Here is a 27,219-nt window from a genome sequence, read left to right as displayed (position 1 = left end):
TCCTTTCTCACATCTTAGGGAACTTAGCCAGAATGTTGGAAGCAATCTTGAGACTCACCCCTGGGTTGACCAATTTTTAAGATACAGAAGCTTCTGTAAAGTGTAAAAACAGCTTCTAAAATAATTGAGTCCAGTATTAGATGACTTGCATATGGTCACAAACATATATCCCTCTATTGTCCTTTAAAAATATTAAATCCCCATCTCTGCAGTTGTACATGATTTTGAAGGTGTGGATGCATGAAAACACTTTACACAGACAAGGAACCGAAGATGGCACCATGCTCATGTCACTGGGAAGAGAGTCATCTAGATTTCATTAATTTAGGACAATTCATCATTCAGTTCTACCAAGAAGCTCTTCATATGTGAGCTAGCATCTTGTCAGGCAAATGTGCCAATACCTCAGCCAATATCCTGCAATTGTTATAGTTTACTTAATCACTGAACAACATATATATCATATATTATATATCATATATTACATATATTGTATATATATATTTATTTTTAATTATAATATAGTTACATCATTTTCCTCCCCATTTCCTCCCTCCAAGACAAACTATATACCCCTTCTTGCTGTCTTTCAAATTAATGACATCTTTTTTTATTCATTGTTGTCACATACATATTCATATATATTTATATATGAATGTTGTTCAGTGATATATATTTCCATGTCTTTCACCTATATTATTTATATATATATATATTTTTTTTTCCTGACTCCTATCAGTAGAATAGTGCCTAAATTCAGGACAGATGTTGACTTTGAACACGTCAAATGTTGTGAGTTTTGCTAGAATGTACAACCTCATATTTGCAGTATTAGTCTCCATAGTTCCTCAGTTCCACAAGAATGGCACCACAGTCATTGTTTGGTCCTAGTTGCTGTGAGCATCCTGTAAGAATCTTGAGGGTTGTGGAGTTGCAGTCCATGACTACTTTTCTATTCAACCACATGGTGTTTTTTTATTAAAGAATCATATGATAATAACGTATTAAGGCATTTTGCATTGCTTCTATAACTTCTAGAATTTCCAAGGAATTATAGTGATAATGTTTAATTAAATGTGACTCATCTGTTTCTAACTGAATATATACTTACTGATGATATATTTTATAAATATGGTATTAACAACCTCCAAAATTACTGGACTCTGCACACATTTGCAAGGCTGAATTTTAATGTAACTTCCTCTGCTGAAAAGAATTCTATTTACTTTATGTTCTATATTAAGTATTCAACATGGTCATCAGTGCCCATAATTATATGAACATACAGTCAGATTGTTCATACTCTTTAAACAGTTCCTTTCTGGTTACATTTCACATAAAGAACCTAGGTTCAAATAACACTTTCATATACTGGAAGCTATAATTAATTCAAAGTTGTACTTAAGATTAAAAATAAAAGACCAGCTTTGAAAATAGAAGTGCTAATAAGACCTTATGTGAACTTTCCTAACTGTCCTGGCTGTAGAAATTATCTGACTTTTATCTATAAAATGGGTAATTGGTATATTAGTCAGGTTACCTTTAGCTACAAGAAATAGACACCCCAATTAAATGTGGCTTTAAAATATGTCTTTCACATGACAAAATGCCTGAAGTATGATTCTAGACTTAGTTAATTCAGTAGCAGGACCAAGAGCCCAAGTTCTCAGCTTCCTTCTCCACCATCCTCAGCATGTGGACTTTGGTCCTCAGGAAAGCCCATCAGTTGCAAAAGCCCCCAAATTACAATGGCTGCAAGCATGACGTTCACCTCATCCTTCAACTACTGAGACTGTAGCCCACCTGGGAGTTTAGACAAAATACACAAAGCTGGAACCTGATTAGTACAAAACCAGCCTCCTAAGCATAAATTGAAGATAATGCCACTCAACTAAGTCAGGCTTTGCGGGTAGCTCTTACAGATCAACACTTACCTTGTCTCCTTTTCTGGCAGTATGTTGACACACATTCAACAACTTCATCCCTAGGGGAAAGATCTCTAAATTGTATCACTTGCAAACATGTAGCTTATAAATATCCCAGCCATGGCCTATTTTAGATCATGAATGCAGAGTACAAAAGTTTTGATTATAGATACCTTTGTTTTTATTATTTTTAGTCAAATATAGTTTATTTTTATAATGACTATATTTCATAACTGATTTGCCAAATTCCTTGTAATGCTAAGCTGACAAGAGTAGGCATATCCTAGCACCAGTTCGCCTGTGTCTCCACCTGTCTGCTCTAGAAAATATATATTCTTAAGCTATGTACACATGTAAATGGTTAAAGTTTCTTTAGCCACTGGAAAAATAAATATGAATATTGCATTCACTATAAAAGGACATGAAATATTGGTATATTTAATGTTTAAATAAGAACTAAATAACCTGGAATTGTCAAAATATTGCATCAACTAAGAATGAGGAATAAATATTCTTATTATCATATTTTATTAAAACTTGAACATGAGAGAAGAAAATTTATATTGAAAAGTGGCATTTTCAGTAAGATGTAGGATTAGAACTTTTCATTATTGGTCAATGATTTTTATCTTCAAAACTAGTTTTGGAGAGAGAGAGAAAGAAAGAGAGAGAGAAAGAGATTGAGAAGAAATAAAAGCAAAAAGAATAATCAGAGTTGTGCATTTCATAAATCCAATTTTAAAACTGTCTATTAATAACATCATCCTTCAATAAATGATGTATGAATAACACTTCTGAGTGCTGGGCCATGGCTGTTGTTCACATGCCCTCTACCTTTATGTCTTTTAAGGCCAAATAATATGGTGAGGTAGAGAAGGTAAAGAATATGGTCTTGGAAGTCAGTTAGGTCTAAGTAAGTTTGAAGTTCAAAGCTATATAGATGGTTAGACTTGTGACTTAACCTCTCATTTAATTGAATCTTTTTTAGGTCATTAAACTGTTCTTAAGATTAATTGAGCTATAAACAAGGAAGACATTCAAAATATAATAATTAATGTTTGCTTCTATAGCCAAAGAACCTAATAATGTATTTGAAAAATACAGGAATCTTATTATTGAAATAATTTATGGGTAAAAGAAATAATAAAATAAAACACCCAGGCCTGGTACAAATACTTTGCTCGTTCTAATGCAACTGGGCTCTGCAGACTTCAGAGGCTAACATTAACACTAGAAGTTAAGATTGGGGCCTCTAAGATGTGTTAGTATTGTATTTCTCTAAATCTACTCCTCTGGGATGTCCTGCATCACTTCCTTTACTGATGAACCAGGATGCAGGTAGTATGAACTTTGTCATTCATATCAGGTCTGCACACCTTCCAGACTCCATTACCACATTTAACCAGGGTTACTGTGAAACAAAGCTCAAACGAAGCTTTCAAACAGAGATACCAATATTTGCAAGCATTAGTCAGAGGCACTATCTTTGCCTCCACAGAATAAATACTTCAAATATAGAACTCACTAGTTACCGGGTCTAAGAAACACTAATTTTTTTTCTACTTGTTTCTTTTCATAAGACAGAGAACAACCTTGGCTAAATAGTCACTTTCTCCAAATGACTTCCAAAGATTTTTATTTTGTATCCATTTGAACTTTGTTCCAATATACTAAAAGAAGTTAAAAGGGAATCAGAGACATTATTTTTAGTCTCCCAGACCCAGACCTGTGGGTCCTTAATTATGGAATTGTCTCCTGCTCCTAGGCAAGGACTAAAATCAGTACAGAAGAAACTGTTGGATTATTATAGCTTTAAGCATGACAAAAAAGGGTACATGATCCACCTACCAAAGCAATCCAAATGAAATCTAAAAGCTAAAGTCTGGCTTCTTCACACTGACTTTCAGATTAAAATCCCTTCCAGCTCATAAAGGTGAACATGGAATTCACTGAGGGCATGACAATGGGAAATAGAATGGTCTGGTTTGGAAGAGAGAAATTGATCCCAGAGATGTTATGTTGAAAGCCCACAGAAAGAGTATTTTGGTTTACAGGAAATAACTAAATTTCTAAGTTAACAGTAGATACAGGAAAGACTGTGGCACATCAGATCTTTCAGTTTAGTCTACTGATCATTTGTTTAGCTTGTTTTATTGATACTAAGAGTTTTTCAAAAATATCTCCTGTGACATTGGAATACCTGAGAAGCTCAAGGTAATCAATGATTTATCTCTTCTACAAATATGCAACTGAAAAGCAGTTTCTAGAATGAATTCATGCAGAGATTTTTTTAAAATATACTAAAAGTTTTTATAGCTTCTATCTTTTATTGAATTTTCGACATAGTGAGATAAAATTGTTAGCACTCTAATAGCAGAGCCAGAGAACAAAATATTAAGCTAAAATTAAACCTAATTCATTGAATTATAACACATAGAAGAAAATACACTATTCTCTTACACATCCGTTTCAGTTTAGTAATCTGTATTTTTCACTTTGCCACATTGCCTGTTATTTTGAGTGTTTGGAATGATGGCTATAAAGAAATATAATATTAACATTTTTTTCTTAGCTAAGTATTTATTTCCTGTATTTTAGGAGTTAACCCTACGTTTCATACTTAAAATATGTTACTAGCAAATAGGACACAGTTTCCCAGTTTTAGCTAATAGGAACAAAATTGTCTTACAAATCAATATGTGTCTGGGTGCATAGCATTTACTATGAATATCATAAACATACAGGCAAAGAGGTACTTATTTGATTCTTCAATGGCTTTTACCCTTCTGGAAGAATCATTCAAATGCAAGAATTTCTCTCTCAAGCACAAAGAACTATAGGAAACACTTGAGATGCTTCTCCCTAACAAAATGTTCTAGTGACAAAATGACAAATAATACGAAGTTATGGATATCTAGTCCCATAACATAAAGATTTTAGAGCAACAACAACAACAAAAATTTTAGAACAACAAACAAGAAACTAAACATGCTTGGACAAAACAAAAAAAAACTTTCAAAAATATCAAACATGCAAAGAGTTTTTGCTTGACTATTAGAGATTACAAAAGTCTGGCTGCCATACAACCACAAAAGGTGTAGTTTCATGTAAAACCACAGAGACACACAGAAAACTTGATTACCTTGATGGAAAAGTAGAGTGGTGGACAGTGACATGACTTTAAAGAAAAGAACTATATTGTTCTGATTACATCAGTCTAAATTAAGCAGTTCTGTGGGTTATAACTTAATGAAGATTTTAGAAGAGAACTCATCATGATGATATACATAATCACACTAACTTGGAACCAACAATAAGACCAACAGTCTTCTATAAATGACACCTTGTGGATCTAAGACATCAAAGAGACAGAATGACAACAGTTCATATCTAGAGTCAAGTCTCTCAAATATAGTAATCCATCAAAAGGAAGGAAGAGCTAGTTGAGTTGTTGGAAATGGTATTGATAACCAGTCAAGGTAGAGAAACACTAATCTACATCTACATTGATTCAGATTATAGGTTCTCTACTGTAGCCCCAATTTGTATGCTCTGTATGGCTATATCCTGCTTCACATTAGCTATAGTTAGATCAATAAACAAGATCAAATTACATAGCTGTCAGCCATCTTTACATTGTGCCAAATTTAACCAGCAGTATTTGGAATCATATTTTTTCTCTTTAAAAGGGCCTTCCTAGATAGGCATCATAATACACAATGCCTAGCTAGCTTGAGAGATGAAGTAAATGAAGTAAAAGGTGTTAGAATTCTATAGAGATACCCCACTGTGTCCTTAAGAACAAGTCATATATTCATCATTTTTCTGTCCAGCCTAAAGTTACTAATGTATGGGTTTTATTAATAACTTTGATAAACTGTTCCTTATCAAAATCAAAAAAGCAAAAATAATGTATTGCCTTCACACAGATCTTTACAATTTTAGAAATGTCTGGTATTCCAGTGACACCTACAGTTTTAAGCCTCAACTCAATAAAGAAAAGACCAGAATGACAGGACAGCCATTATCAGTCTAACATCTTAAATTGAAGGACTCAAACATTGATGTTAGTGTCTGGGTCAGAGTCATCACCATTGTGTATGAGAATCTACCCACCGGAAGGCTGGCAAAGAAATTGGAATCTATTTGTCACAGCTCTTTGAGTTCTTGAAGGTGAGATAGCATCATACAAAGACTCTTATTTACAAGCTGCCTCTATTCAGCAAAGGAATCTAAGAGATGATTCTGCCAAAAGTCACATTAGTTACTTAACCTGGCAGTTTCATTTCAAGATTATCATTGGTTAAAACTGAATAGCATCATTTGGGCAGTGACAACTATGGCACTCTCTTGTGACTGGAGAAGCCCATTTCAAACTCAAGCTTCCCCCAGTGTCCAACATTTCTACTACACTTCTGTTACTTATTTTGATATGGCAACCTAACTATACCAAAATAAATAAATAAACACCAAGACACCATCTCTAATATCAAAAACAGATTCATTCAGCTTTCCCACTTCCCTGTTAAACTTCATTTCATAACATGTACTTCTATTGTTAAGAAGAAACAAATGTAAATAAAGTCCTATCTTTCTTACATTTATACTTATTATTTTAATGTGATGTGAAACAATATGTCATGGGAAGAAAGGATGCTTGAGGGACTAATAGTAGAAATAATAATAAAGTCATTCCATTACAAATAAATAGTTAGGACCAGAAAAAATTTCCCCATATCATATTATAAATAAAATTACTGAATATATAGAACAAAAGACATATTGACAGTTACAGGAATAACATCAAGTCACACACAAAGGCAAGCCCATCAGAATACCAGTTGATATCTTAACAGAAACTTTAAAAGTCATCAGGACTTGGGAAGTTATATTTCATACTCTGAATGATAGTCGTTACCAATTTATACCACTATATAAAAAAAATTGCCTATCATAATTAAAGAAGCAACATACATTTCCATGCTAAAAAGAGGTTGGAGAAATTTGTCATTACTAAGACAACTCAAAAGACAATCCTTAAAGAAGGAAACCTTCAGTAATTGATAATCTCACTAAGAATACATGAACTAATAAGTCATATTAGAAGAGCAGTTAAGAAAAAAGAATAAGAAAATATGAAACACTATACAATCAGGAAAATAATAGAAACTAATACATATTTTTCATTAATAACCCTGAATATTAATTATCTTAACATATCAACCAATATACATAGACCAGCAAATCAGATTAAAAAACAGAGTACATCCATGTGTTTTCTCTAAAAAACACACCACAACATCAAAGACAGATACAAGCTGAGAGTAAAAGAATATAATCGGTATCCCAAGCACATGGAACAAGGAGTCCAGCAGATGTTCTCCTAGAATCTGATGAACTTCACTTTGTGTCAAAGTTAGTGGAGATCCTTATTAATGAAACAATACAGCAAGAAAATATTTTAAACATATAAGCACTGAACATGAGTGTATCTGCTTGCTAAAATAACCATGGCTACACATAAAGACACAGACTAATTCACCATAACAATATTGACTGGCCACAGTGCCCTGATTCTTAACCACTGCTAACAACAACAACAAATCAAATTATAAACACTATAAAAATAGGGACATGTTTGAGTTAAGTTATAATATAGATCAAATGAACCTATCAGACACCTACAGAATATTTCATCCGAACACTCAAGAAACACATTCTTCTCAGCAACACAGTTGACATTTTATAAAACAGATCACATAACCGTGTACAGAATAAAGCTTAAATACAGAAAACCTGAAATAATTTTTTGTGTTCTAGGTGATCACAGTTGAATAAAATTATAAATCAACAATAAGAGAAAGTATATAATATATAGGACATTGTGGGGACTCAACAAGTTGCCACTCAGTGATGAAATGGTCAAAGAAATAAAGGAGTCAATAAATACAGATTCCTAGAGTTCAATGAAAATGAAAATGCAACAAACCAAAACATGAAATATAACAAAAAATAGAGCTGTGAGGGTGAAAATAGAGCTGTGTTTACAGCCATAATCTCCTTTACTAAAAAAAATCTGAACTATCTCAAATAATAGCTACATACCCGAAGGCATTGGGAAAACAAAAACAAACCAAAACCTCAGTTAGTAGACAGAAAGAAATAATTAAGATAAGGACAAAAATTGATGAAATAGAAACAAACAAACAAACAAACAACAGCAACAAAACAACACAAAGCATCAATAAAACAAAGAACTGTTTTGTTGTTGTTGTTGTTGTTGTTGTTGTTGTTGTTGTTGTTGTTGTTGTTGTTGTTTTGAAAAGACTTACAAGCCCTTAGCCAAACTCCCAGAAAGGGAAGTTTCAACCAAATTAGTGGCAGAAGGGGAAACATTTATAATGCATACCCGTGGAATTCAGAAAACCATTAGGACATACTTTAAAATCTTTGATTCCACTAAACTGGAAATCCAAAAGAAATGGCTGAATTTCTAGATGCATATCAAAATTAAACCAAACTGAGATAAAGAACTTAAACAGATCTAAAAACAAGCAAAGTGCTTGAAGCAGTGATAACAATTGTCTGGCAACTAAAAAGGCCCAGGCCCAGATGCAATTATTACTGAGTTCTCCCAAACATGTAAAGAGGAAGCAACTATTCCATAAAATAAAGGCAATGGAACACTACTGACATCCTTTTGTGAAGCCTCAGTATCAAAAGCAGATAGTCACACCACAGGTGAAAAATTGATTTGTTTTATGAATATAAATGCAAAATATCTTAATAAAAGACTTTTAAACTGAACTCAAGAACACATCAAAAATATAATTCAACCAAGGTTCATTTTTCATTCCAAAGATGTCAGTATAGTTCAAATTATGTAAGTCAATAAATGTAATCTGTCACTCAAGTGGATTAAAAGACCACTTTAGGAAAGGTTATTGACAAAATTGATGTACTTTCATGGAAAGAGTACCAACCTAAAGACTTTATACAACACAAATTTAGTCAAAGTTATAATAAGTGGTGGAAAGCTCAGAATATTTTCATTAAAATCTGGAATAAGTCAGGTTGTCTACTTCCTTTACTTCTAATCAGTATGGTCCTTGAAGTCCTAGCTAAAGCAAGACACCCTGAGGAGAAATAAGAGGGATAAAAATTGGAAAAGAAAGGAGACAAAGTATCCTTATTTGAAATTGATAGGATTTTATAAATGAGAGATGCTCCTCAAAATAGAAAACTTGCATATCTGATAAACATCTGTGGCATAGTAATTTAATACTAAAGTCAAATGCAAGTCTACACACCAATAACAACTGTGTGGAGAAAGAAATCAGAAATAAAATCTCATTCTTAATTTTCACCCAAAGAAAATTACCTTGGGAATAAACCTACCCAAGAACATTAAAGAACTCTATTGCAGTGGTCTGAGTAGGTATGGGTCTCATAGACTCATGTGTTTTAATGCTTGGCCCATAAGAAGTGGCACTATTAGGAGGTGTGGCCTTATTGGAGGATGTGTAGCCTTGTTAGAGAAAATTTGTCACTGCAGAGGTGAGACTTTGAGGTCTTAAATGCTCAAGCTATTCCCAGTGTGAAACTAAGTCTGTCTCTCTCTGGATGCCTTCAGATCACGATGAAGACCTCTTGGCTCCTCCAGCACCATGTCTGCCTGCTTGCTGCCATGCTTCCTGATAATGGATTAAACCCCTAAAACTGTAAGTCATCCCCAGTGGAATATTTTCCTTTATAAGAGTTGCCTTGGTATGATGTCTCTTCACAGCAATAAGACCCTAAGATATTTATAATGAAAACTTTAATACACTGAAGATGTTGAACAAAACTGTAGAAGGTAGAAGGACACTTCAAGCTCAATGACTGAAGTAATTAATATTGTATAAATGGCTGTCCTGGAAAATCTATAATTCAATGCATTCTCTGCAAAATTTACATTTTTAACAAAATGGAAAAGGCAAACTTAAAATTCGTATGGAAGCTCAGAAGACTCCAGATACCCAGTGCAAATCTGAGCAAAGAGGAGGCTTGAGGTAGAACCATCATACCTGATTACAAATTATATTACTGAGCCATATAAACAAAACAGCATGGAGCTGGCACAAAGCAGACAACAGATCAATAGGACAGAAAAAAAAAAAAGAATCTTAGTAAGAATCCTTTCATCTCTAGCTGCTGTATTTTAAAAGATGCTGTGACCTTGGTGATGCTGTGGCAAAATATCTACCAAAGCAACTTAAACAAAGAGAGACTTCTTTGAACTCCTGGTCCAGTTGGGTGTGGCAGGAAGGAATGGTAGCATATGACATGGCTCATCACATTGTATCCAAATCAAAGAAAAATGAGAAAGAGGAAGATGAACTCTGGTACTCAGCTCTTTTTCTTCTTTTTCTCCAGTCCAGGAAATCAGCCCCTAGTATTTTGTCACCCACATTTAGTCTTCCCACCTCAGTTTACCTAATCTGGAAAATCCTTCATAGACATTACCAGAAGTTTGTCTCCTAAGTGACTCTAGATTTTGACAAGTTGACAATCTAGATTCCAGATGTTGAAAATATACATCAGAGAGAAGATAGCATAATAAATATACTGTAAAAAGTAGATATTTATAGGTACAAGCATAAAACTACGGCTCTCCACCCTGGATAAGACCCAACTCCAATTTGATCAAAAACTTCAATATAAAAATCTAACACTCAAAAGCTGTTGCTGGAAAAAAAAAAGGGAAAGTACTTGATTATATAGGCATTGCAGGCACTTTTTAAATAGAGTTCTCACTGCTTAGAACAGGATGGCAGAAACTGGTAAATGAGATTTTATAAAATAAAAAGCTTCTCACAGAAAGTAGTTAATCTAGTGAAGAGTTAGTCTACAGGATGTGGGGAAATCTCGGGTATCTCTCTCTCTCTCTCTCTCTCTATATATATATATATATATATATATCAGAAGGTTAATATCTTGCACAAAGAACTAAAACAACCAAATAACAAGAAATTAGATAATGCACCCAACACAGACTAATGCTACAAACACATTGTGAACGATGAAATACAAATGGACTACAAGTCCATGATGAAATGTTCAACCTCACTGTCCATGAATGAAATTCAAATAAAAAGGAAATTAAGATTTCACTTTCATAATAACACCTGTGTTCAGTGCGTATGCAGAACTGTTAGAAAGGAATACAGTTTTATCTCTAAAAGGCTCATATTACCTGGGCTGTATTTTACTCTCCAGTATAAGCTATAAGGATCTCAAGTCTCAGGGCAACAGGTTCTCTTACTGCAAGGCACACTGTCATTATTTTCTTGATTGAATGTTTGCCTAACTTTACCTCTAGACTTTACTCATCCATCACCTGGAGAGGAGTCCCAGCCTTGTCTGTTTCATTAAAGATGGAGGTGTTTTTCCAGTTTGCTGGTAACAGCTGGATTTTATGGTAATAGGCTTGGAGTAGGGATAAGATCTTTTGGAACTGAAGAAGCAACAGAACTGTTAAAGGTATTGTGGGGAAGTTATCAGAAGGAAAATGTAGTTCCAAACATTTGGAAGAAGTCTCTGTGAAAAGGGAAAAGGCCCCCAACACAGAAAAATGCTTTGTAAAGGTTTTTATTTTGCCATGAGCTTTAGTAAGTGAATGTGATTTGTGTGGATCCAGAAAACATAAAAATTTTCTGGAACAAACCTGTTCTGATTGTTAGGCTTGGTTAAATTATTATCCTGAGGAAAACCAGTGTATTGATAAGGAGAAAATGGAGGGAGTGAAATTAATCTGATAGGGTTTACAGTATGTAAAACTCAGCAAATTTCAAAAGCTGAAGTTAGCAGGTAGGATTTGGGGATTGACAGGGATCAAAATTATTGCATTAAAAGGGAGAAACTCTGAAATAATCAGCCCCGTGTTTCCAAACGGAGTAATTCCTGGCTTTGAAAATTGAAGCCTTGTGTGGGAGGTCTCTGTTATTCAGATGAAAACATTTATTCTCTGGGCAGAAATAATTTCCCTCAATTTTGCCTCGGTGGTACTCTATTAAGTAAAAGTTATTCCTTAAAATTCATATTCTCTAGGGCTGAGGGTCATGTCCTGTAGCTTAGTGTTAGAGTGCTTACCCAGCATGCACAAGGCCCTGGTTTCAATCCCTAGCACCGTGTAAAACAATTTTAAAAGTTCATCTCCTCTCAAAAGTTAAAACAGTTATTAGATTTTAGGCCCTGGTTTCAATCTCTAGCACCATGCAAAACAGTTTTAAAGGTTCCTCTTCTCTCAAAATTTAGGACAGTTATTAGATTTTAGGGTATCTGTCTAAAGTTTATGTAGACAAGTCATTCCTTCTCAGCCTCTTTCCCTGTTCACAGCAGATTCCCCCAACTCTTTGGTACTACAATTTCCTCCTTTTGATGACCATCCTGAAATACTTTTTAAAAAAACAGCTCTCCTGCTTCTCTAGCTCCAAGAGATCTCATTTCTACACCATACCTGTACCTCACACATCTAGCTGTTACCAGCAAACTGGAAAAACTCCTCCAACTTTAAGTAGACAAACAATCCTGGGACTCCATCAGGCCTTGGGTGAGTAAAGTCTAGAGGAAGCATTAGGCAGGGACACTGTCCATACAAAATAAAAGGTAGTAGAGATCAGAGAACTATATATGTCTGTCCAATTGGTCTACCCTGGGTAGGTTACATAATGAGTAAAATCTAAATATATAATAAAATTATAACCAGTTGTAATGTTATAAAATAATAACAATAAAAGTATAAAGTACATTGATAGGAAGGATTCTGATACAGGGTCTTAAATTAAAGATGTAAAGTTATCAACCAATTAGAAAGTACTCACAATGTTTCTAATCAATAAGTGCTAAGATTCTGAACTCTTGAAGTCTTCATATTTTATGAATCTAGCACTTATAGATACTTACTAAACATTATTAAATACCTTTGTTCTTTGTAATGAAATTGAGGTATTCATGGTATCTTGTTTGCTTTGTTCTGTTTCTTCCAATTTCACAGGGTTTATCAGTTTTTTTAAATGTTCATTATTTACAAATTTCCTTGAAAATGTACTTAACAACCCAGATAAAAAACAAATCCAAAAAGACCTTTCTATAAAATCCAAAGAGCATATTATTTTCTTAGTTTCATTTATACATTTTTGAGTTTGATATGTTCTTATAATTTCTTTCCTTTAGATTAAGAAATGGGTGCAGTTTTATACTTGCAAATTAAAGCTTGAACTGATTAAAAATTATTCTGACATTTAAAGCTATTAAAGTACGTTTGTATCACCAAGTTTAAAAAAAAAAACTCTAGCTTAGGCAAAAGTCATAGAGGAGACATGAGGGCAAATAATAAGGTTTTAGTCTACTCTTTTGAAGAGTTTAAGGTAAAATATATGTGAATATATATATATAAGACCTAAGTGAGATCTCATCTCACTAAAATAGTCTACCAAACAGTAGAACCAATAGTACTCGACAACAGAGAAACACAGGAGGTTTTCACTCTGACCGTGTGAGAATAGCTAGTGTCAGTCAGTGTACATGTCTGCAGCAACTGACACCAAGTAATTCATTCATATACCTAGATAATGAGAAAACACAACAGAACTCACAACAGTCTCTCCAGGATACAAAAGAAAAGCGCACACAACCACAATGATTCATCCAATTAGATCCTTCAGTCAAGATGCTAGTTCGGTCTTGATTTTTACTAGCTGTCTTGTGATTGCTAACAATTTAGTTGGAAAAAAGAAATCTTATCAAATAATACATTTTCATTCACTGTCTGAAGAAAAACGAGTTATAAAAAGAACCATGCCTCTTATTGTTTTCTTAGTAAGAGATGGGAAGAATGTTCTAGGAAATCTGGAAGAAAGCACGGCCTCTCTCTGAAAATTGATTTGTACACTCTAACTTGTAATTAAGAAGTAAATGACACTGTTTAATTTAATCATGAAAACATGAGTATCTGTGGACTAGGATAAAATAGGAAGAAAGAAAAGCCAATGCTTATTTTAAAATAAAAGATGTTACATTTGCTATGTTAAAAGATGATCCAAAACTTGACCACAATGATGGCGCTCCAGGTTAGTTAACAGCAATCAAAAACCTGGAGGTGCAATATATTATGTAATATTAAAAACTAATGTCTGTATCGTACTGTTCCTTCATGATAAATTTGTATTGTTCTATCATTTATTGCACCCCATGCTATTAAACATCTAATAAGCTGATGAAAAAAAAAAAAAAAAAAAAAAAAAAAAAACCTCCACTGGGTAAATATGTGGCTGATTAAATTATCACACTTGTTTCCCTTTCCTGTATGTTGACTCAAAACGCTTTCTCAGATTTACTATTTTTATGCCACTAATTTTGCCTTCAATTATAAGAGATGCCACGAGTTAATGGAGTTTGAGAATGGGAGTTTGCTGTTGAACCTGACAAATTACGTTTGCTCATTTGAAATAAAAATAAGAAAAGGTAATGGAGATTTGAAAGTGGCAGGAAAATGTGAGTCGTCAGATTCTTGTTTCTCAGCCTTACTAGCTTCTATCTCATTTTCAGAAAGTCAAATTTATAATTAGAAGGAAAGATAAGTGAGAATGAAGAAGGTAAATAATACCAACAAACATTAGAATTAAGTCCTAATTATTTTTTGCCCATCTAAATGATTTCTCAAATTCTTATGGCTTAAGGTTAAAAAAAAAATTAATAACTGTCATTTCCAAAACCTTGACTAACCAATAAGCACACATCACTTGTGTCCGTTTCTCATCTTCTTTTGAATGGAACAAAGTGACTTTCAGAAGCTGGGAAATGTGTAATTACCCAGGCAGGAGCTGGTGGCCTTTGATCTTAATTACAGTGCTTTATCCATCCATCACTGTTGCTGGAGGACTAGTCCTTGTGAACTCTTTAAAGAAGCTGGAAGCCCTGTCGAGACAAATTTGAGCTTCAAAACAGCTAATCAGAATCGTTGCTTTCTTGTCCTGCATCATAGATTGCAATTGTCACTCCATTTTTGCCTTTTAAGTTAAATAAGACCATGAAGTCTTGCTCTGGGAAGATTTGTCCTAGGCTATATACTTCTTTGGGGGAATTAGGTCTCGGGATTCTTTCCCTTAAGTAGTGGTATACAAACAAGACAGGCATCTGAAGTACTTGATAAAAATGTCAATTTTGCATTCCTTTAATGCATGCAATAATTCCTTCAATTTCTCTATCTCAAATCTCAAATGAGTGAGGAGCCTCAGAGCACAGGAAGGGCAAGAGCTGTTTCTTCAAGTGTGACCTGATAATTACGCAAGTCAAATCATTTTGGCATATTAAACAATTTCAAGACTCCAGCCAAACCTAACCATCAGAGCTACCATGCATAAATGGGACATTTCTCTCCATACTTGGGAAAATCAGAAGTAAACATATACATCCCTGTGTTTCATGAATCTACATCTGGGCCTCAGAGTATTAGTGATACTGTCAAAATGTCAAGTCTGACTTCACATAAAACAGTTTGAGAAATATTAACAAACACTGTTAATAAAAATCACTACTCCAATTTGGTTCTTCTCTCAGATAGCTGCTTTCAGTTCTGCCCCTTGATGGCCATTTCAACTGCTCTTAACTACATGATTCTGTTTTTATTCTTGTATTGTTTCCACAAAGGTCATTCTACTTGAGGTACCCTAAAATCTGGGAATGCATCTAATTTATCTTCTGCCTCCATGACTCCGTAGCATAAACACTGACATAAAGAGACAACATTAGTCAAATAAACTAAATAAAGCAAGACATTGTTTTCTTTATCTATGGTTTGAGGATAAATATCATTTCTTATAGCTGTTGTAACAAGTTACCCCAAACTTAGTGATGGAAAGCAACACAAATTTTACATGTTACTGTTTGGTGGGTTAGAAGCTTATAATATTGTATAACAATGGCTGAAATTCAAGGTTTTGGCAGGGCTCAGTTCTCTCTGGGGAAGAATTTGTTTCCTTATTTTTCCAGCCTTCAGAAGCTGCCTGTCTATCTTGCCTCATGATTGTCTTCCATCTTTAAAACCATCAGTTAGCTATGGTACGTTGTCTTTTTCATATTATATCATGTTGTCTGTTCTACTTCACACTGATCACATAGGTAATCCAAATTAGTCTATCTTTCAAAGCTGACTAATTGGAATCCCTAATTAGTAGCTGTCTTATTCCCTTTGGGCATATAGTATAGTCTACTCATATATTCTAGAGATTAGGATGTAGTTTCTCATAGAGGCCATCATCCTGCCACCTTCCAAGTAGATCAGATACAATGAGATACCAGTCAACTGTACAATCTAATATGAATCTAATAATGTGAGCTTGTCATTGGTAGATATGATTTTGATCTGCAGCTTTGAATTTGAACAAGAGCTTTTCACATTTTTATCTTGTGTTTGCTAGTGTTTTGTTGGGGACGGGCAACTCATCCCCCCTAAAGTCCGTAGAACCGTAGTACTTAATTCTAAAGTGTAAATGTTCAGAGAGATGAGGCAATGTTAAGACCTGTAATGATTCTTGTTCTTAATTTATACTTGATAAGGAGGAAAGTGACATATAAGGTATAATGCTTTTGATTGTTACTCTACGTTGAATTGTGTCCATGGTGAGGACACATGTGTCCCCACAGGGGACAGCACACTAGACACAAACTAGCAGAAGTGAGTCATGTAGGAAGGAGGTACATTTTAGATTCGAACTGCCTTATTTTTAGTTTAAAGTCCTTGGGAACTGCAGATTGTAGGTCACAGTCTCAACTTCCAGGAGTTATAATACAGACAGTTTAAAGAATTCATGACAGTCATATAATAAGATGATCTTAAAGGTAGATCTATAAATCAGATCTTTCACACATGGAATGCATACTTTGCTGATAAATTTCCCTGTCTCCAGAATATTCAAATGTACCAGAAACCTAGAAGCAACAGGGAGAATTATAATAGCATTGTGGTAAAACCCTGCAGTACTTCTTCATGACTGAACCTGATGTATATATTAGGCCATATAGATAAATTATAAGTTGATATTCCTTCACTCGAAGTGTATCTCTTTGTTCTTGTCCTAGGTCTCACTTTTTATATGAACTGAATTTGGACAATATAAGCAAACTGCAACATGCCAAATTTCTTACAGACTGTCAGCAAGATAAACCTAATTGTTAGAGAAACCCAAATCCGATTTCCCCATTGAAAGATACAGATATATTCATTATCCAACACTAGAAATTATATTATGTATTAGTTAGGCAGTCTTCCTAAGAACACACAAAGAGTTTTTTTAATCTGTGTTTTTAATTCTATCTGTAATTAGAAGTAATGGTTCTGTTGTGACTCTCTGGAATTAGCAGTGATGACAAGTACTCATTACATGAAACAGTAAAGGAAGAGACAAGAGCAGTTGCTTCAAAACCTGAGGCTATGGGAAGCTCTTCTTACAAGGCCTGCTTGCTTTAGTAGAAAGCTCAACGAGAAGACTACCAGAGAAAGTAGAGTCTAAGCTCACTCTCTGTATGCTGAATCTCTCCCTGATGTTCCCATTGTTTGAGGTCAATACAACCACAGAGGGTAGAGGAACTATCAGTGCCATGGTACCAGTACAAGAAGAGGCCAAATGGCAACGTCTGTGCAAAACACATTTCTTCCTCGGTACGTGCTCTGTCATCACCCTTCCACTTAGGATATATTTATAAAGCAGAGTTAATAAAGTTTACCTTTAAGCAAAAACAAACATACAAACTAAAACTAATTTAAATGAGAAACACTCTTGAAATGTATTAGCACCATGAACCGCCTTTGAATAGAGGCTGACAAATACAGATATTATATAAATGGATCACATTGTAATGATGTCTACTTTTATATTTTCCTTCAACTATCACATTATTTCAAAATGTAATTTTTATTTATGTATTTATTTTAATTTTTCACAGGCTTATATTTTGAAAAGATATTTAGAAAAAAGTCAGATGCATCACAGACTGTATTCAAAGGGTGTTAAACAAAGTGTGTTAAACTGGACGCTAATTCTAAGAGAAAATAATGCAAAGGACACAATTTATACCACAAACAGAGACTTCAAGTCTAGATATTAACTTTTACATTTGTTTTGAGTATTAATCTGGCTACAAATAGCAAACAAATGTATTGTTTTGTTTATTAGAAAATTAACTCACTGATTTATTTACTGACTTTGTATCATTTATTCTTGCTCTAATATCTTTTTTTAGAATTGGGTTGGGAATGAAATGACAGATTTTGTGACTTTTATCCATCCTTTCTTATTTCCTAAAATTGCCAGTATTGCCAAATGCAAAGCTCCATGTATGGAAATGCCCATCGAGCTTTTGCAAAAACTGAAATAAATTAGCATTGATTAAGAACACAATCAAATCCATAATATCTCAATATGTTCAGCTGGAAAGAAAGAAAAAAAAAAGGTGAAATCTTTGGTAGATTATAGTACTTTGAAATGCATATTTAAACTGTCCCATTTTGGCTGGCATTAGTATTCATCAATTAGCCATAATAGCATGCTATTGACTCTACTCTCTCTATATATATAAAAAAGAAATGCATGAATTACTGTAGCATGGAGTTAAAAATATCAGCCTGCCCTGTCCTTCTTTAATAAAACAATAACAACCAAAGTCTTCTTTGAGCTGCTCTCAAAGACAAGGTCAGGAAAGACAAGTATAAGTATGTAGATGACTATGATTATGGAATGATTAAATTTGGTCTTTCTTAAAATAGATTTTGTAAACTGAGAACTACCAGGGTTGTCTGCTCAGAAAAATCAACTCACAGTGTTCGCCCATTGGGCAGTGAACAGGACAGTGCTGGGTTCTTGTGTTGATATACAATTTTCTTTTTATTGAAGAAACATTCATACAATACATTTTGATTATGTTTTCCCCCTCTCTCAATTCCTCTCTCCCCGGTAATATTTCACTTCCTTATTTATTCACTAAGAAGAAATAATAGTAATTTATGTAATCTATGTGAAAGTTAAAATGCTGAAGGACTCATTGAATATCAAATATGTAATTATTGTAGCGTTAATCAGATGCCAATAATGAACATGATGGATTGTTTTTCTTTTCAGACAGGATCTCTCTTGCTGGCCCAGAATTTGCAATCCTCCTGCCTCAGCCTCTTGAGCGCTGGGGTTACAAGCATGAACCACCACACTCGAATTCTCAAGAGCTTTTATACGCATGCACCTTACAACAGGAGGCTTATTATTCATATTTCCTTCTTTCTATGGTGTTTTATGGTTACATTTTCATTATAAATGAGGAGACATTTTAGCCTAAAGAAAATATTTTTATACATCTTCCAAGACCGAGTTAAACCACCATCTCATGACTCTGTATATATTCTTGTGCCTTCTAAGTTGGGAAGGCTACGGAAATAAAGGCACTCTAAAATTTAAAATCGCTTAAAAAGACTTTGATTTATTTGGATTTGTCAGCGTGTCGAGAACTTACGTTTCATCTATCCATGTGATCCCGTCATCAGGGCTACATGAAAAGCAAATTTTTTACATGTGTGCATATATATATATATATATATATATATATATATATATATATATATATATTATCAAGCCAAAGCAGTCTTCAGGGAAGGCCCAGGAGGGAACATGGTAAAGACTGTTGCTGAGTCACAGCTGTGTTCTTAGAAACTGAGTCCAGAAGCTGGTGAACGGAATGAGCGATTTTTGTAATTTCAGGAAGGTCTTTGAGAACTCAATAATTAGGCATGCAGCTTTGTTGTCATTTCTGTCCCCGGCTCCAGCTAAATTTAATGTTTAGGTCATCCAAGAAGATAGATTCTGGGTCCAATTGTTTCTCCTAAGACTGCTTGCTGCTTGTAGAGAAAACAAGGGAGGAATAAAGAGACTATTCACATTTCACATTTCAACCTGGGAGATATTAACAATCTGTCTCTGGCTGGGTCTCTCTCCTTTGAGTTTATAGTCTGTCTTCCCTTTCTTTATCCCCCATTTCATGGATCTTTCCTCTTCTGCTTTTCCCATCAGAAACCTCACAGGAAGAGAAAGAGTCAGTCCGACAAGAGAGTGAATTATACAGATGAAAATAAATAGCCTTTCACAATCCAAGGCAATGCTATGGTAACCTAGTCCTGTCCAGCACTAGGACTCAGATTCTAGTGTGAGCCTCTAGCAGGCACAGGTGGCAAGTGTCAGTTTAACCCCTTTCTAACTCTGCCGTTTTCAACACTCCGGACCTCTCTCATAAGTCTTACAAAGTACCAAATTCCAACTTCAAATCTCATGCCGTTAAATTAACAACATCACAGTGCTTTGTATGGTGTGAATGTCTCCCATAACTTTACACGGGAAACGCTCTTCAGATTTCATTTACCAGTTTAAAAATAGCAAACACTAATTTGAAACAGGCTCTTCCCCAGACAGAGGCACACTATTGTGAACTCCCGATAATATTCCTTCTCAGTGCAAGGTAAATATTTTTCTACAAACACAAACAAAATTCAGTTTCATCACAGGTTTGAGAAGTCATATTTGTCAAAAGATGATGTTTGTTTTGAAACAAATCAAAAAGAAAATATTCCTTAGAGCTAAAATGACAAGCCACAATCTGTTTCACATAACAATGGCTATCTAGTTTTAAGATATAAATCAAAATTCCCAGTGTTTATTTTGACTTGAAGATTGCCCAATAGATTATTTCATCCCTGCCCAATGAAATTTCTTTTTCTTGGGTGGGTGGGAACTAAGTGTGGCAATTGATACATTTTATTATTTTTTAACATCTTAAAATGGTGCAATAATTTTTAAGTAATGTTTTAATTAATTAATTCTCTGATAATGATTAATCTCACCCCTCCTCCAACCTCCAACATCTCCCAGATTCTCCCTCATTTTCTTCTCTCTCTCTCTCTCTCTCTCTCTCTCTCTCTCTCTCTCATTGAGTCCAATAGTGTGACAAAATTTTAAAAATGGATATCTTCAAACTTTGTCACTTAGTAACTCAAGAAATAAAGTATAAGATAACTGTAGAAAAGATGTCTAGAGACCACTTTAAGTCCATACAAAGTCCAAAGTAGTATCATTATGCTCACTAAACAAGGAGGGGTTCTTTAGTACACAGCAGAAACACTCGGAATACACAGGCACACCAGTTCAGTTATGACAGACGTCAGGTCAGATTTAAACTCACCGCTGGATGTAAGGGTCGGGGCAGTACTGTAGGGTGGCACACCGTGAAGTTTCAAAATTCATTTCCTTCAACTCTCTTTGATACCAACAGATGGAGAGCAATTCTATAAAATATACATATACACCTGAGAATATCTAGGTATGTAGCCAGGAGGCTGAAAGCAATAGGGTCAAATGCCATCAGACATAAAAGTTTAGACACTTCCCCCCCTTTACACAGATTTGCAAAGAGGCGGGGTGTTTCTTCCTTTCAGCCAATGAGAGCCTTCAAGTGACCAGAGCATCATAAACAGTCGATTCTTACCAGCTGGGCATCCTCTGTAAAGCTGTTCTTCCTCTCTGCCACAGTTTTAGAGCCCTTAACGTAGAGTGGCCACACTTGTTGGCAATTTGTAGGCATCTCTGAACTTCTGATCTTGCTCGTGATTGGGTGCTTGCATGAATGGCATCAAAGGTTAATCACGAGAGCCAGGACTTGTCACTGAGCTAATAAATGTCCCCCTTGCTCCAACTTAATAACATCTCCTTGTATTTGTATCCTGATTTGATTTGAGAGCTCCTGTCAGTACTGCTGTGGCTAGAATGTTTTGCAGAGACGCTTAGGAGACTTCCGGCTTCTTCCCAACCCCCCCTTCAGCCTCCCCTTTCAGCCAACCGCCTGTTGTGGTCACAATCTCAAATAGCAAAGACAGGGAAATTCCTTGATTATATTTAACCAAGAACTCACTCTTCGTTCAACCAGAGAGAGAGAGAGAGACAGAGAGAGAGAGAGATCATGTCTATGTATTTAGAAATATTTTCTGCCCCAAATGTAAAAAAATAGCCTGTAGTGATTTTTTTATCCATCCAGATATAAGCAATAGAATTTTAATGTGATATTAAAATAGGAGTTAATACTTTCTTTTACAATGCTTCCTAATACTTTTATTATTTGGGTATTTATTTAGGATTATTTCAGATTTCCTGTCAATGAGGGAAAGTAAAGTTTATTTCGAACTCTATCAGTCTGTCTCATTGTCAAATGTTTCACTTTTAGCTGCTGCTTTTAGTCTCCTTTGACCTACTTTACTATAAAATCCGACATTGTTTATATAGTCAAGAATTAATATATTATCAGGCAAAGTCTCCATGATGATGAATTTGTTTCCTTTCTGAATGTGGGCTGTAAACCAATCCTGGTTCTGTGGATTTAGAAATTGAATGAAATATGATTCAGAAGCTAAATTAGAATAGAGTCCAAGAGGGAAATAGAGCTGCGTGCCCAAGTGTCACTGACATGGTAAGTACATATCTCCATTCATGCCGTAGTCATAGACACCTGCAAACTAGTGACATCAGAAAATGTCAAAGTTGTGAGACAAGCTGAAGAGAAATCTGACATTTTCCTGTAAGAAATTCTGGTTCAAAATGTGTTCGTAAAGATGTTTTATTTGTTGTTCCAGCCAGGGAGAAGCTATTTAAAACTTGACATTCTCTTCCTTTACTCAGACTGAGCGTGTCTAACATCTGTGAATTGTGAAACTCACACACATGCCGGCCTGAGCCCCAGCCAAATCTGACAGCTTGCTCCAAAAAAAAAAAAAAAAAAAAAAAAAAAAAAAAAAATGTGAAACTTGAAGCAAAGATCATTTCACTAATTAATTAGAAATTTGTTCATTGGAATTGAAGTGTTTGGCTTTCATCCTCTGAGCAAATACAGATGACCTGGTTGCAAAGTTCTTAAATTAAGAATAATCAATTTCCTCTGGCCATGGCCTTGGGGGAGTTCCACCACATAAGACCTTTCTGCTCCTAGTTGTGAGATGAGTCTCTGGAGTCACAGAAAGGATGGTCTCCTAGCCAAAGGCAGCCCCAAAACCAAAAACCCCAAAACACAAGAATGGGGGATACTGTTGGGGCAAAACATATGCTTAGTATGGAAAAGGCCCTGGGTTCAGTCCTCAGTAGTGAAAAATTAAGAAAGACTGAGACTATAATTTCATGTACAGAGTGTCTTAAATTGTATTAACCTGTGAGTCACGTGGAATTCTTACCCATGCAAAATCTGGTTCTTTATTTCCAGGGTGGGTTTGAGATTACATTTCTAACCCTGGGATGATTAGGTGGCTAGCCTAAGGATCATATTTGAAGTGCTAAGATCTGTGCTCACCTCTCGTCTGGCATTTATAATTGAGTACTTGCTGAAAAGTAGAAAGAACTTGTCAAAAAGTGTCTTATATTATGCTCCAAAGTCATAGACGTCCACATAATCAATTTTCAAGTACTCTTCATGCATATTTTCATGTACAAGTTTTAGAACTTAATTTAAAAGGTTTAAGTTTAATTTAAAGCATATGCCATTATATCAACAGTTGTTATAGAAAATTATATATATATATATATATATATATATATATATATATATATATATATATATAACAGAAGGCAGGTTATTAGGTGGCAATGGATTTTATAGAAATAATTATGAAATACATTGGTTCCCACTACTTAGTGGAAATAAACAGAATTAACTTGACTTAGAGGGAAAAAAACAAATTCCTCAGGATCACACATTATAGCATATGAACATCTATGACCTGGGAAAATGAGTGACAATCTGCAATTACTATGCCTGCTTCATAACTGCATTCTACCACTCCTAGACACTCTAGTTACTTCTCAAATGTGTACATGGTTTTTTTTTTTTTTTTTTGAGATTCAAGTTGGAAATTTTTCTGAGGTTTTTAAGTTTCTTAGAAAGTATGGTAGAATCATGTACATGGACATGCAGGAGAAGGGTTTGTCTGGAAGAGAAGCCCACCCACATTGCTTTTGGACACTGGGTGTGACTTTGAGGGTATCAGGTTTGTCTGTTAGGGAACCTGCCAACCTCTTCCCTGCCTAATTGGCTTCTGTGTTTCCTTGTATGCCTCTCAATCAAAACTTCCCCATTCATGAGGATAAACCTCTGAATCCATTTTTCCACCCTACAACCTAAAGTCTACAAGATGCTTGTGAAAATACATGATTTGTATGAAGCAGGAATAAAGACTTTAAAGAGACAGTAATGTTTAGTATGTAGAGCACTTGACATAATGTCCCAAGAAGAAACATGCCTTCCTTCTCCACTTCTATTGGCCAAGAACATGCCCATTTTGACTCAGGTATTCAGCACAGAAATTCTTTCTGAAATCTGTGACATTCATCAAACAATGGCTATTATTTATGCACTTTCTGGTCTAGGCTGCAAACTTTTATCATTATTCTCCTGCTTTGGATATGAAAAATATTCTACCTTTCGAGGAGAGAACACTGAGTGTAGGGTGGTGTAAAACAGATGTTACTATGAATAGCATATGACCTTGTGTGTTCCCCCAGTCATGACAGTTTGTGATTGTGGTCACTGTTTATCAGAGAAGCTGAATTCAGAGCAACTGGACCTTAGGCCCAATCCTGTCTAGCTCAATATATCCTGTATCACTTCAGATGATGGGAACCAAAATGGAACCTTCTAGACTATACCGTGGTAAATGTACCAGATATCTTCAGCACCAAACTCATTTCGACCACAGTCTTTTTTCATCAAGGAAGAAACTAATGCCTTCCTTGGAAGAGGGTCTTACTATCAGTATACATGAACTCTGGCTCTACTTTTATTCTACCTAGATGTCAGACTGTAATAGTTACAAGAAGTGTGGAGCACAAGGTGCTGACATTTAGGTAAAGGTAGAACCAAAATTCATGCGTACAGATAGTGAGGGAGTGCTAATTCACTGGAGAAGCATATACATTGCAGACTTAGCTATGGTCTCTTGATCTGACCTTCAGCTTGCAGGCCCAGCAAACCACCACATGGAAATATTTATAGCCAAACTAATGACTAGAGTCTCTTCAGAAGAGAAAAATGGATTCAGGGGTTTGTCCCAATGAATGGGGAAGTTTTGATTGAGAGGCATACAAGGAAACACAGAAGCCAATTAGGCAGGGAAGAGGTTGGCAGGTTCCCTAACAGACAAACCTGATACCCTCAAAGTCACACCCAGTGTCCAAAAGCAATGTGGGTGGGCTTCTCTTCCAGACATACCCGAACAGCTGTGTGGGGGATGCTCTTCACTCCCACCCGTCCTTTGCTCAAAGTCCACGTGAGTGGGAGATAAATAAGGAAACACAGGAAGTCCTTATTTGGTACTGCCCAGATTTGTTTTTTTCCGGAAGCATCTGTTAGATCCAAAGCAAGATGTGCGTCTTCACTGAGTTTCCTAAAGGAAGAACTCTCTTACATAATCACACTTCAACCATAGAAACTAAGAAATGAACATCCATAAAATATCTACTCTGCGTCCATTTCAAATTGCCTGTTGTGCCAATTATGCCTGTATAGTGACAGAAAATCCTGATTCATTCATTTTCCTGTTTAGTCGTTTTCTCACTGGGAACAGGTCCTTCAGCTGCTTCACGACACGGTTATTTGGAAAGATGACAGGCCCGTTGCTTAGTTTAGTTTTTGGTGAATATTTTCTCCTGAGTAGATTCAGTTACTTGATTTTGGCAGAAACGGTATGAAAACGAGGCTCAATACATCACATTCATCATGAATTGTGTGGCTTTTAAAATCCCTCCAGTGAATTTTCTCCAAATTTAAATCTCTGAGAAGTAAACCATTTTAAAACTTTCACAGTAACTTCCAAGACCTCAGGAAATCCCTCTATAGTTTGTTTATAATATCATATACTTCTAGGAAATATATACTTGTAAAATACTTGAATTCTCATTGTTTTATATTGTTGTTTCTTTCTACTCTGTTTCCACATCATCTGCTCTCCCCCCCAACATGGTCCTGACAAGGGGCAGGGGACAGGTTTTGAAGAGTCACACAAAGGCAATTTGAAAGGGTGAATTTTAGACTGGGCTGAAAAAGACCCATTCAAGTGGTTTTCAGTTTTGCTTGTGAATAGTTAAAGCACTGCAGGTCTTTCTGATGTAATGAATGACAGCTGACCATGTTCCTCCTGTGTGGAGTCACTGTAGGCTCAGGCTGGCAGTCACTTTAGGAATCGGCAGGGAAATATCTGTGGGCTACTTTATCAGGAACACAAAATGGTACAGAAAAATCAGTGCCTTCAATATTTACTTAAAATTTAAATTGTTTTTATTATCATATATATCCAACATACATAATATATAGTCAGTATATATAACATATATACATAATACAATTAACATAAAACAATTAAATATATACTATACATGATACAGTTGTTTTGAGAAAAAATATGTGAAATAGAGATTATCTTAATTTTCTTTCACGTGGGCACACACACCTGTGAGGAGCCACAAACCTTAGGGTTGTCTGTCAAATTTTCATTTGACACAATAGAAGAAAAGTCTATGAAAGATTCTTTTTCAACTCCAAGAGTCTAAGACTCTATGGCTATTAATTTCTGAAAAGTTTGTTTAGATGTTTGATTCATGTATGTATCTACCTATATAATGTCATTGCTTTACAAAACCAAGCTTATAAAATACTTAGAGATTACAAAATACATTTGTGGTGTAACCAGAGTCTGGGTAGAAGGGGTGGTTTGGAAGTGGTTGATTAACATGTATTGGGTTTCAGTTTTGCAAGATGAAAATCTTGAGATCAGTTATATGACACTGTGTCTATATTTAGCTCTAGTGAACTGTACATGTAAAAATGATTAAGACACTAAACTATATAATTTTGTCTCTTGTATTTGAAAAATTAAAATTATGCATATGTTAGTGCTTAAATAAATAGTCAGCACAAACATCAAAGGTAAGAAACATAAAGAAAATCAGAGAGTATTTCTTCCAAAATATTCAACATGAATGAATGTCTGTGTATGTCTTGAATTTGTGACCTTCTGAATTGTTTGTTTTTTACAAGATTTTGTTTCAAAGTCATATATTAGACTTTTGTTCTGTGTAACATTTGCTAGGCTAGCCAAAATTTGACTGCAGACTATAGGCATATCTCAGTCAGTTAGTAAACTGTTTAGCAGAATCCAGGTAAAATGTTGAGCGTGAATGTAGACAGA

At 35.0% G+C, this 27,219-nt stretch overlaps 1 protein-coding gene across 4 annotated transcripts in view; it reads right to left on the bottom strand.

Annotated features, from left to right (window-relative positions):
- Tp63 (tumor protein p63) overlaps positions 1-21,734 on the bottom strand; it is a 203,258-nt gene extending 181,524 nt beyond the window's left edge. Inside the window, exons 1-2 of one of the 4 annotated variants that reach the window (XM_076942751.1) lie at positions 21,486-21,734; positions 21,183-21,285 (exon numbers count right to left, since the gene is read on the bottom strand). In XM_076942751.1, coding sequence (XP_076798866.1) covers positions 21,183-21,244 — 62 coding nt within the window. In that variant the 5' untranslated portion in view covers positions 21,245-21,285; positions 21,486-21,734. The remainder of the gene's footprint in view (positions 1-21,182; positions 21,286-21,485) is intronic. The other 3 variants (XM_076942750.1, XM_076942749.1, XM_076942748.1) reach the window with 3 other exon arrangements.
- Between the last annotated feature and the right edge of the window lie 5,485 nt (positions 21,735-27,219).

The sequence above is a fragment of the Arvicanthis niloticus genome, chromosome 12 (assembly GCF_011762505.2).
Source record: "Arvicanthis niloticus isolate mArvNil1 chromosome 12, mArvNil1.pat.X, whole genome shotgun sequence".
NCBI lineage: Eukaryota > Metazoa > Chordata > Mammalia > Rodentia > Muridae > Arvicanthis > Arvicanthis niloticus.
Note: the sequence above shows the minus strand (reverse complement) of the source record. Positions and strands in the feature narration are given on the sequence as shown.